This window comes from Equus asinus, chromosome 7 (assembly GCF_041296235.1).
Source record: "Equus asinus isolate D_3611 breed Donkey chromosome 7, EquAss-T2T_v2, whole genome shotgun sequence".
NCBI lineage: Eukaryota > Metazoa > Chordata > Mammalia > Perissodactyla > Equidae > Equus > Equus asinus.
In genome coordinates this window covers 46,319,551-46,331,905 of record NC_091796.1, presented here as the reverse complement: position 1 = coordinate 46,331,905, position 12,355 = coordinate 46,319,551, and the positions used below count along the sequence as shown (strand labels likewise).

The window sequence follows — 12,355 nt, the reverse complement described above, 5'->3', positions numbered from 1 at the left end:
GGGGCGGCCGCGGCGGCCTGTGCGCGTGCGCGAGGTCTCCGCGTGGCTATATAAACATGGCTGGCGGGGCCGCGCGGCGGGGCCGTGCGGAGCGCGCGGAGGGGCTTTGGGGCGCTTCGGCTTTGTAGTTTTGAAGTTTCTGGCGGGGGAATCGCGGCGTTGAGTTTTGCTGGGAGGGGGGGAGCCGAAGGGACGCCCTTCCGGGAGCGGGGCAGCTGAGCTCGGCTGTAGCGGGACCGGAGGCTGAGGCGCCGGGCTGAGCCGGCGCACGTGTGAGCGCCGCTGAGGAAGCGGCGAGCGGCCAAGCAGGTGTTGCTGCCGGCGGGCTGCGCGGACACGAGGAAGGTCCGGGACGCGCGGGTCCCGCTGCCCAGCCGGAGCCGGTCCCTGACTTCTGTGTCGCGGCCCCTGCGCCTCTCCCTAGCGATGCTGTGGGGCCGGAACTGCACTGGAATCGGCGGCCGCTTGTCAAGCCTCCCCTCGCCTCTGCTCCCAGAACGGCAGCGCCGCAGCTGCCGCTGATCCACCTGGGGGATGCCCGCGGGCCTCAGCGAGCCGGCCGGCGCCGCTCCGCCCGCCGCTGTGAGCGCCTCTGGGACCGTGACCATGGCCCCTGCCGCGGCTCTGCCCGTCCGGCTGGAGAGCACCCCGGTGGCCTTGGGCGCCGTGACTAAGGCTCCTGTCAGTGTCTGCGTGGAGTCCACGGTGTCCCAGCCCCTGCGGTCCCCTCTGGGGACCCTGGTGACCAAAGTGGCTCCTGTCACTTCTCTTCCTAAAGTCAGCAGCGGCCCTCGGCTGCCTGCTCCTCAGATAGTCGCTGTGAAAGCCCCCAACACCACCACCATCCAGTTGCCTGCTAATTTGCAGCTTCCTCCAGGTATGTCGATCACCTTTTCCAGATTATCCAGCGGTGACACGGGAAACGTCGCAGCCCCGGATTGCGCCTTCTTGCTGGTAGCTCTAAAAAAACTCACCCGAGAACCTTTCCTCATCTTGACTTTGCAGGGCAGCGATTTGGCTTTACAATTAATATAGCCTCTTTGAGTCCTTACTGCAGTAGTTTTTCTTTCCATATTTAAGGAAAGAATCTTTTCATCCAAATGACCCAGGAGAAGCTGGAGCAGCGTATTGAGGAGGGCCTTTGAGGCACTGGCTCCTGGGTCGGGGAAGAGACAGGATAATAGGTAAAGTTTATTTTCGTGCGGAGGACGGACCGATTTATGTATCCACAAGCTTAGATTACGGCGTCAGAAAAAGTGTCTTTAAAAGGTTCTTGTGTGTTAAGACTGAAAGAGTAATTTAAGTTTAAGCAAGCCAAAATAAGTTTACTGTTTTCTAGTGCCAGAAATGAATAATGCTGCTTCCTGCGCAATCTTTAAATGTGTGATGATCGTTAACTTTTAGTTAGAAGAATCCCTCTCACTGGGAGCAAGTGCCAGAGTTGAGAAATAGATCTGTCATGTTTGAAGCAGGGTGTGAATGCCACAGTTTGAGTCTGTGACGAGTTTTTTCCTAGGGTTTGCTCTGTTGGGCTGTTTTTCGTGATTGATGGAAAGGTTTGGCTTTGTGATTGTTTTCATATGTAAATATGCTGAATGATATTTGAGTGTTCTACCTTCTTTCCTCAACTGAAAGCCTCTTGGAATTTCAGTGGGGAACAAAAGCACATCTCACATTCTTCTTTGGAGTGAGCTCTACTCAGAATATTTCTTCTGTTTCTTTAGCTTAGCAGTAATTGGAAGTCTGTCCTGCAAAGATGGGAAAGCGTGGAGTTATTTGATTCAAAAGATTTCAGTGTCCTCTAGCAAAAGGATAGGGGCTCTTTTGTAGCTGGTGTTCTATTTGGTTATGAACATTGTGAAAAAGAAGATGTTCTTCACTGTTGCTGAAGTTCTGTTTCAGTTTTGGATGGTACCGAGGTACGGGCACTTAGGACTGCACGCAGCTGGATACGTTTTCTGTCGGTTCTAAATTGTCTTCCTGCGTATACTCTTATAAAGTAGTTATGAACGTGTTTGAATGAAATTACCCCCTAATTTGTTAAAAACTAAGTTCCTGTCTAGCCAGTGAAGTTTGCTTGGAAATAATCAAAAAAGTATTAAGATAGAACTTTCAGGAGTGAAAACTTGGAACTGTTTGGAACTTGGAAAGTGGGAACTGATCGCTTGTTGAGGGTGTACTGTGCTAGGCACTTTTATAGTCTTTCCTTTTGTTGGTCATAATAGATAGGTAGCAAATAAGGAAAAAAGTCTCTAAGGGTAAATAATTTGTCCAATGCCAGACAACTCATAGGGGTCAGAGGGAATTTGAATCCAGGTCTGTTTAACTTAACTCTTTCTGAACCTTATGCTCACCACTTGGTGTGTGTATCTACAGTATGCTTCATTGAGTATCAGTGCTAAAAGATAATTTATAGAATTTGAGAGCCTGATCTTTTCATACACGAGGAAACCAAAACTGAAACTTGCCAGAGCTGAATGCAAACCAGGGCCACCACCTAAGTATGCAGTACAGTAAAACAGTTTATGCTATTGACTATGGAGAAACTCTCACAAGAGAGAGGAGGTAAATTGCTTTTAGGAATTGTTATTTCAGAGGAGGTGGAGAGGTGCTTTGAAGAGCAGCTTTTGGGAAATTCTGCTGATGTGTGGCAGGAACATACTAACACGTTTGTGCTCTCATTGGTGCACCATAATATAGCCAATGGTTGAAGAATGAAATGGAAACACTGATTAAATGACATTTTTAAGAGGTTGAGTCTTGTACCATTTCTTTTAGATAGTACTGTGGATTAGCAGTTGATTACTTGTGGATGTTTAAATTATATGTCAGCTCTTATTTTTCCAAGGTAATGAATACTTTAAGTATTTGGTCTCTCTTTACATCAGAATTTCCTCTATGAACAGAACTGGTTTTGAAAAATATAAATATTCTCCACAGGTTTTTCTAGGGAGCTGGAGCTGGAAAAAAAGGAGAGGGGGCATTGTGAAGAAATAAAGCAAGCTCTGAAAATTTTTCTTTTGTCAAATGTTTTTGGTAATCTCTTCAGTCTTCCATTTCGTGAACCTGTGGGATTTTATCCCAGACTGTGGCTCATTCTGTTTTTGGTATTCTGCATCTCCTATTACTTGTTTGAGAGCCATGAGCAAGGACGGGATGACTTCTTTTATGTCGTTAACTGTGGTGAATTCTGCCTGACAGTCATACTGTACAGAAATGTGTGAAAGTTACTTGTGAAATGGCTACCGTCCATTTTCATGAACTCCTTCATGCTGAGACATGGCATAGGATTTGCAACTTCTTTCTCAAATTCTGGAACCAGTTCCTGGATAAGGCAGTGGTTCTTGTTTCCACCCTGGCTTTATTAAAGGGATATTACATGATCAGCAGCTTCCACAGTTGTCACAGTGCTGCTGCACTTCGTGAAATGCGAGGCTATTCTCTTCAGGCTGTTTAGGTTTCCAAGGCTGTGGAGTCAGCTTAACCCCAGTGTTGATGGCATTATTCATTCTATGGATAGTCATCCCTCAGTAGAAGGTGCTGACATTCTTTTCGTGCTGCGCTTCAAGGCTAGGTTGGGTTCTCCTATTTTGTGTTCCCACTTGCACTCTGTACTTTTACCACCTTTGTTCTCTCACACTTTGTTATTATTGGTTCCTTTTTTATTGTAATTTCCACAAAGGTAGGGAATCTGTCCCTGACTTTATTCTTCCTAGGGCCTAGTAAGTTGCGTGGCGCTTAAGCATTTGAACGCAAGCTGAGTATGTATGGAGAGAGTGGGGGCAGTCTCCTGCAGCCCTGAAGGGATTCCAAGGGCCATCACATCAGTGTATCATATTTTTAATTTCTTTGCTTATTCTGCTTACAAAAGTGGTAGTATTTATGTGGAAAAAAAGTACTGAAATGTAATACTCACTTCATCAGAGTATTATCATTAACAATTTGTTGTATCTTTTTCATGTTAGTACCCATAAATCTTACTCAATTTTTGAATTGCTTAGTAGTCCATTGTATCGATGTGCCATCATTTTTGAACCACTTTCTTATTTATAGACATTGATAATGTTTCCACTACTTTCTGCTACTACAAATGATACTATAATAAATATCTTTGTATATATATTTTTGTGCAGTTTTGTAAACATGTTTTTATAGGACAAATTGCTAGAAGTGGAATTGTTGGTTCAAATATGTATTGCCAAATTTTACCCCCAAAAGATTGTTTAAATGCATAATCAACAAAGGTAAAACTTAATTTTAAAAAGGTACCCAGGAAATCTAAGAAGTCATTTTCCAGACTTAACTGTACTTAGTGGTAAGAGAAGATGAACCTATAATTAAGTGGAGAGACGTAGACTTTTAATATAGAGAAATGTGGACTGGATGATAATATTATGTAGATTTGTTACTTCCTGAATAGCTATGCCTCAGAGGGCTCTTGATAGCTTGAAGTCAAATAAATATATGATATATAGTAGCTAGGAAGGTTTAGTTCAGAGCCACAGAACAAGGGCTAGGTGGTGTGCTAATCAAGTCTGTAGATAACAAGAGGCTTGGAGGGTTAGCCCTTGAGGGAAAGTAGTGGCGTGTAGTAATGTAGGGCGGAACCTTGGCCTGGGAATCAGTGGACCTGGATTTGAATCCCAGCCCTACCTCTTAATAGTTTTGTGATCTTGGGCAAGTTTATTAACCTCATCTTCAACTTTAGTTTTCTTGTGTCTAAAATGTGGACCATAACTTCTTCATAGAAGTATCATAAGGATTAAATAAAATAAACATACAGGCCTCATGTCACAGAACTCCGGGGAGCGCCATCTGTATGGAATACATGTTGTACAGCAGGAATGTCCTGAATATTTAAGGTGCCTGTATAGCATTTGGCTCTAGGTACGGTAAGGTTGCTGTTTATTTAATATATATAAGCATCCACCAAATTCTCAATAATTTAAAAGGATGGAGTTTTAAATAACCTCAGTGCCTACCCACTCCAATATTTTTTAACTAGAAAAATGATGTAGAAAATTTGGAAAACAGAAAAACTACCCTAAAATATTTTGAATGTATTTTTTAGTCTTTTTTTATGTCAACTTTATTGAGCTATAATTTTCGTTATTTAAAATAAAAAGGAATCTATTTACAGTGAGTTTTGAAAAATTTGACAAAGATGTGCAATCAAAATATAGAACATTTCACTCCCCAAAGATTTTGGTCTCTTTGGAAGAAAATATATATATGCGTCCTCTATTTTTGCATAATTGGGATTCTATCATATAATTTTTGTATCCTGCTTTTCACTTACTGTTAAATAGTGACTTTTTTTCCTTTTTTTTGAGGAAGATTAGCCCTGAGCTAAGTGCTGCCAATCCTCCTCTTTTTGCTGAGGAAGACTGGCCCTGAGCTCACATGCGTGCCCATCTTCCTCTACTTTATATGTGAGACGCCTACCACAGCATGGCGTGCCAAGCGGTGCCATGTACACACCCGGGATCCAAACTGGTGAACCGCAGGCCACTGAATTGGAACGTGTGCACTTAACCACTGTGCCACCAGGCAGGCCCCAAATAGTGACAATTTTGTATGTTATGAACTCAAAAGTTTAATTTTAATGGCTGTATAATTTATTATTTAATCATTCCTCTATCCATTTAGGTTGCTTATGCTTTTTTGTTTAAAAAATTACTTCTAAATAAAAGTAAGCCAAATGTTTTTGTGTTTAGATTGTGGTGTACATCTTGATTATTTTCTTGGGACAGATAAGAATTGGAATTCCTGGATCAAGGAAATGTGGGTGTTTTAAAGTTATTGATATAATTTTTATTTACTCATACATTTCAAATCAAATAGATTTCCAGAATTTCCTTAGATTACTCTAGGCTTAATTTTTCTCCAACAATCTTATTTTTGTAAGCTAACACGTACATATATAAAAACAACAACAAAAGAAGGTAAAAATCCTGTCAAATCTTATGGTCCTATTTTAAAAGATGAAACTTAATTGAGGTAAATAGAACCTCTGTTTTGACAAATCAACTGTGTAAATGGAGAATAGGAGAGATTACCACAGTAGTAGAATCTGGGATAAAAATTTATTGATTGATTTAATTTTTTCTTTCATTTACTCGGAATCATGGGAATAAGGGGAAGAGGGAAATTTAAGTGATTTTTAAGCTCAGTAGGGGAAACTAAGACATTTGAAAAATTAAAGGAGTTGGGCCCATGGTGCCTGAAAAAGAAAACCACTTGGAATATGTTAGTTGCCTTTAAGCATTTAAAGGACTGTCCTGTGGAAATGAAAGTAGGCTTATTTTGTGTAGTTGCACAAGGGACCCTTGCATTTGTGAATATTAATGGGAAGAACATTTTGCTTCCATATTAAGGAAGAACTCTATCTCTGGTCTGCTTGTGAAGGAGTGACACTTCTGCTCTCCACCTTCCTAACCCTGGACTTACTTGGGTAGAGGCTAGAAGGTCACCAGTCGGGCATTCATGTATAGCTATTACATTGTAATAGATGCATTCTGAAGTCTTTCTGGCTCTGAGATTTGTATGGGTCTTGTCAACTTAAACAGCAGATTCGCCTGTTGTTTTACCCTAAAAACAAATTTATTCAGGAATAGCCCCAAAAGAACTGGAAGTCAAGATGTGCATACTATGGCCAACCCTAGGCAAATCCATAGAACACAGGAGGGGAGCTTGCTTTTATAGAGAGAAAGGGGGTGTAGGGAGGAGCTGTTCTAAAGGGGAGTCCATTGGGGGAAAGGAACAGTTCAGGGGGGCAAGGGGTTCTCATTAGCTGAGCTACAGCATTTCTCATTGGCTGGGCTGTTGCTGGGTGGGGAGAGAAATCTTCCTCCAGTTGTAAAGCAGTTGTATTTCCTGTCGGAGATGCAAGCTTGCAGTTTTGTATTATTTGGGGTAATTGACAGTATACTAGGCGTGAGAGCTCCCACTACAGGGCTTCCTCGCTCCAAATTAGTTGAGGTTTCTCATATTCATTTCACAGTGTGCTATCCTTTCAGGGAAAGTGTTTACCGATGCTTGGAATATGGAGAAATCAGAGCCTCCATCCAGATCTTTTTGCCACCAAGATGAAGTAGGAAAGGCATCTTGGGAAATAGCAGTTCACTGGGTAGAAAAGTAGAGTATGTTAAATTGTGTACCAGATAGCGAGTGGACATGGATCACTTTACACTTTGATATCCTAATATTTTTAGAGGAAAGTTCGTCTGACACCTGATGTACAGTTATTTTCTTTGGAGATGTGTAGAATAAATAGGCAAGACTGGCTATTGTTTTATGATTGTGAATCTCAGATATTTATCAGGATTGAATTCAAAAAGACCTGGTAACTGGTCTTCAGAAAAGACTGACTAACGTTCAGCTTCCTTTATGTGTTTATAAGTGCATTTTATAGGTTGTTGCCCACTGGAATTGGGCCTTTGAGATAGATAAATACTTCGTCAGAAGAGGATCCAGAGTTCAGATGAGCTCGTTATTTTATTCTCAGTCTTGTCTATCTGCAAGTCCTCTAGTATTACCTCCTAGTGATGTTTTGAGTACTTAGTTGAAGAAAAGTTTGGATTGTGCACTTTTTAGCATTAATAACAACTATTACTGATAACTTTAAAATACAATAATCCTCTCAAATGTATTGTTTCCTTTGATCCCTTTAACAATCTTACAAGATAGGTATTAAGTCTCTCAATTCACAAACATGGGATGCTTTTCCATTTATTTAGATCTTTACTATTTTTCAACAACTTTTTGTAGTTTCCAGAGTATTAGTTTTGTACTTACTTTGTTAAATTTATTCCTAAAGTATAGTATTCTTTTTGATGCTATTGTAAATAGAATTGTTTATTAATTTCATTTACAGTTATTTGTTGCAAGTGTATACACTTGTGTGTATTGATCTTGTATCCTGCTGCCTACCTGAACTCGTTTACTAGTATTAATAGTTTTTTTTGTGTGTATTTGTTAAGATTTCTATATACAAGAGCAGATTATCTGTGAATAGTTTTACTTCTTTCTTTCTAATCTGGATGCCTTTTATTTCATTTTCTTGCTTAATTGCTCTGGCTAGAAGTCTCAGTACGATGTTGAATTGAAGTGATGATTGTAAGCATCCTTGTCTGAGTCCTCATTTCAGATATCTGTGTCTTGTTCCTGGTCTTAGGGAGAAAGCGTTTAGTCTTTCACCGTTAAGTATAATGTTAGCAATGAATCTTTTATAGATCCCCTTTATCAGGTTGGAGAGGTTTCCTTTTATTCTTACTTTGTCAAGTGTTTTTCTCATGAAATAAAGGGTGTCAGGTTTTGTCAAATGCTTTTTCTTGCTTCTGTTGAGATGGTCGTGTGATTTTTGTTCTTTATTCTATTGATAGGGTGTTTTACACTAATTAATTTATGAATGTTAAACCAACCTTGCATACTGAGATAAATGTCACTTGGTTATGGAGTATAACACTTTTTGTATGATGCTGAATTCAGTTTGCTAGTAGTTTGTTGAGAATTTTTGCATCTTTATTCATAAGGTATGTTGGTCTCTGGTTTTCTTGTGATATCTTTGTCTGGTATGGTATCAGGGTAATACTGACCTTACAGAATGAGGTGAGACACGTTCCCTCCTCTTCTGTGTCTTTGAAAGTTTGTGAAGGATTAGCATTAATTTTTTCCTTAGATGTTTGGTAGAATTCACCAGTAAAGCCATCTGGACCTGGGCTTTTCTTGTGTATACTTTTTTGATTACTGATTCAATCTCTTTATTTGTTAGATGTCTATTCAGGTTGCCTATTTTCTTGAGTCAGTTTCAGTAGTTTGTGTGTTTCTGGGAATTTGTCCACTTCATGTAAGTTATCTACTTTACTGGTTTACAGTTGTTCATGGTATTCCTTTATAGTCCTTCTTTGTGTAAGATTAGTTGTAATGTCTCCTCTTTCATTCCTGATTTTAGTAGTTTTGAGCCTTATCTCCTTGTTAGTCTAGATAAAGATTTGTCAGTTTTGTTGATCTTTTCAAAGAGCCAACTTTTATTTTGATTTTTCTCAATTGTTTTTCTCTATTCTATTTACCTTTGCTCCAACCTTTTCAATTTCCTTTCTTTTGTTTGCTTCAGTTTTTATTTTGCTTTTTTTCCCTAGTGTTTTAAGATAGAAGGTTAAGTTACTGAATCTCCCTTCTTTTAACACAGGCATTTACAACTGTAAATTTCCCTCTGAACACTGCTTCAGCATTATCCCATAAATCTAGGTATGTTGTGTCTTCATTTTCACTCATCTCAAAGTATTTTCCAGTTTCCCTTGTGATTTTGTCATTGACTAACTGGCTACTTAGCAGTATGTTGTTTAATGTCTACATGTTTGTGTGTTTCCCCCAATTTCTTTTTGTCACTGTTTTCAAATTTCATTCCATTGTAGTTGGAGACCATACATTGTATGATTTCAGTCCTTTTAAATTTATTGAGATTTGTTTTATGTCTTACTATATGGTCTGTCCTGAGACTGTTCCATGCATACTTAAGAAAAATGCTGTTATTGGGTGGAGTATTCTATAGATATGTTTTAGGTCTGGTTGGTTTATAGTATTGTTCAAGTATTTGATTTTCTTGTTGATCTTCTGTCTAGTTGTCTGTCCTTTATTGAAAGTGGAGTATTGGGGGCCGGCCCAGTGGCGCAGCGGTTAAGTTTGCATGTTCTGCTTCTCAGTGGCCCGGGGTTCGCCAGTTTGGATCCCAGGTGAGGACATGGCACTGCTTGGCACGCCATGCTGTGGCAGGCATCCCACATATAAAGTAGAGGAAGATGGGCACGGATCTTAGCTCAGGGCCAGGCTTCCTCAGCAAAAAGAGGAAGACTGGCAGTAGTTAGCTCAGGGCTGGTCTTCCTCCAAAAAAAAAAAAAAAGTGGAGTATTGAATTCTCCCAAGTACTATTTTTGGATTGTCTGTTTTCCCCTTCATTTATGTCAGCTTTGCTTCATAGATTTTGGGCTCTGTTGTTTGGTGCACATATGTTTATAATTATTACATCATCCTGGTCCACTGGCTGTTTTATTATTGCCCTTCTTTGTCTCTAGTAACATTTTTTGGTTTTGGTCTGTTTAGTGTGATACTAGTATGGCCATTCCAGCTTTCTTATGGTTACTGTTGCATGATATATTTTTTCTGTCCTTTTACTGTCAACTTTTTTATATCTTAGAGACTAAAGTTTGTCTTCTGTAGGCAGCATATAGTTGGATCTTGTTTTTTTTAATCCAGTCTAACACTTTTTGCATTTTATCGGATTATTTAATCCATTCACTTTTTTTTTTTTTTAGGAAGATTAGCCCTGAGATAACATCTGCCGGCAGTCCTCCTCTTTTTGCTGAGGAAGACTGGCCCTGAGCTAACATCCGTGCCCATCTTCCTCTACTTTATATGTGGGGGGCCTGCCACAGCATAGCTTGACAAGTGGTGCCATGTCTGCACCCGGGATCCGAACCGGTGAACCCTGGGCCACCAAAGCGGAACATGTGCACTTAACCGTTGTGCCACTGGGCCGACCCTCCATTCACATTTAATGTTACTGATATAGTTGGGTTTAGGTCTGCTATTCACTTTTGTTTCTATATATTTTCTCTCCTTTGTGTTCCTCTATTTCTTTTCTGCTTTTCTTTGCATTAAGTGAATATTTTTTAGTGTAACATTTTAATTCCTTTATAATTTTATATATATATATATATGTTTTCGCTGATTGCTGTAGGGCTTACAATATTTGTCTTATTGAAATCCACTTCACATTTATATTATTTCCATGAGATGTAGAAACACATCTCCTATTTACCTCATATCCCTCTTCATTTTTGTGCTATTATTGCTCTACATGTTGTATCTAGATATGTTACAAACCCAACAATACCTTGTTATAATTATTACTTTGTGTAATTTTATGTCTTTTAAAGAGAGTGACAGAAGAAAAGAGAGCTAGAATATATTTATAGCGTTTGTTTTATTACCTTCTTATTTACCCTTTCTTGTTTCCCCCGTTTGTTCCTGTGGATTCGAGTTACCATCTGAGGTAATTTCCTTAGTGCAGTACAACTTTGTTCTCACCCACTTCCTTTGTTCCATTATTCACAAATAAATTACATTTCTATATGTCATAAGTCCAACAATACAATTATATACATATAATTCTATACAGTTGTTTTTTAAACCAATTTAGAGAGGAAAGCAGAAGTAATATGCATTTATACTATCAAATTACATAATTACCTTTATCAGTGCCCTTTCTTTTTTCATATGAATTCACATTACTGTCTGGGTTTACTTGTTTTCAGCTTGAAGAACTTTATTTAGTATTTCCTGTGTGGTGTGTCTGCTAGCAACCAATCCATTCGGTTTTTATCTGGGTATATCTTCATTTTGCCTTCAGTTTTAAAAGACATTTTTGGTGGATATCTGATTGTTGGTTGACACTTTTCTTTCAGCAGGTGGAATATGTCATACCACTGCCTTCTGGCCTCCATTGTTTCTGATGAGAAGGCAGCTGTTATTCCTGTTGGCAGGGAGTCTCTTGTACATAATGAGTCATTTTCTCTTGCTGCTCTCACAGTTTTCTCTATGATATATTTGGTGTGTATCTCTCTGAATTTGTCTTACTTGGAGTTTGCTGAGCTATTTGGATGTCTAGATTGTTTTTCATCAAATTTGGGAAGTTTTCAGATCTTATTTCTTTGAATATTTTTTCTGCTCTTTTATATCTCTCTCCTCTCTTTTTGGTATTATGCCCATGTTGGTGTGTTTGTCAGTGTCCCACATTTCTCTGAGGCTTTGTTCATTTTTCTTCATTCTTTTTCCTCTTTGTTCTTTGGATTGCATAATCTCTGTTGATCTGTCTTCAAGTTCACTGATCTTTCTTTTGCCTGTTCAAGTCCAGGCCCAGAGGAGTGAATTTTTCACTTCAGTTATTGTTCTAACTACAGAATTTCTTTCTTTCCTTTTTTTTAATAATATCTATCTCTCTAGTGATATTCTGTATTTGGTGAGATCATCATTGTACTTTCTTTTACTGCTTTGAGCATGGTTTCCTGTAGTCTTTTGAACATATTTTAAATGGTTACTTTAAAGTCTGTTAGTTCTGACGTCTAGTCCCTCTCACAAGTAATGTCTGTTGCCTGCCTTTTTTCCTGTAGTGTCACATCTTTCTCTTTGCATGTTTTGTTATTCGTTCAAAATTAATATCTGTTAGCAATTCTAGATACTGGTCCCTACTCCCTTGAGTGTGTTCTTGTTGTTTGCTTCTTTATTTTTTTAATGTCTGGCAGGATTATTGTAGTGAAGCCTATTTTCCTTGCAATGGAAGCCTCTGATGTTGCTC

The 12,355-nt window shown here is 39.3% G+C and overlaps 1 protein-coding gene across 2 annotated transcripts in view; it reads left to right on the top strand.

The window, feature by feature from the left end:
• Positions 1-31: 31 nt before the first annotated feature.
• The window catches only part of TAF4B (TATA-box binding protein associated factor 4b), a 134,760-nt gene continuing 122,436 nt past the window's right edge, over positions 32-12,355 (top strand). The window contains exons 1-2 of one of the 2 annotated variants that reach the window (XM_070513280.1): positions 795-877; positions 9,191-9,249. Coding sequence is in view for 1 of the 2 variants with exons in the window: in XM_014828393.3 (XP_014683879.2) it covers positions 535-877 (343 nt within the window). In the remaining variant the exon portion in view is untranslated. Of the gene's footprint in view, positions 878-9,190; positions 9,250-12,355 lie in introns of both variants that reach the window. The other variant, XM_014828393.3, reaches the window with a different exon arrangement.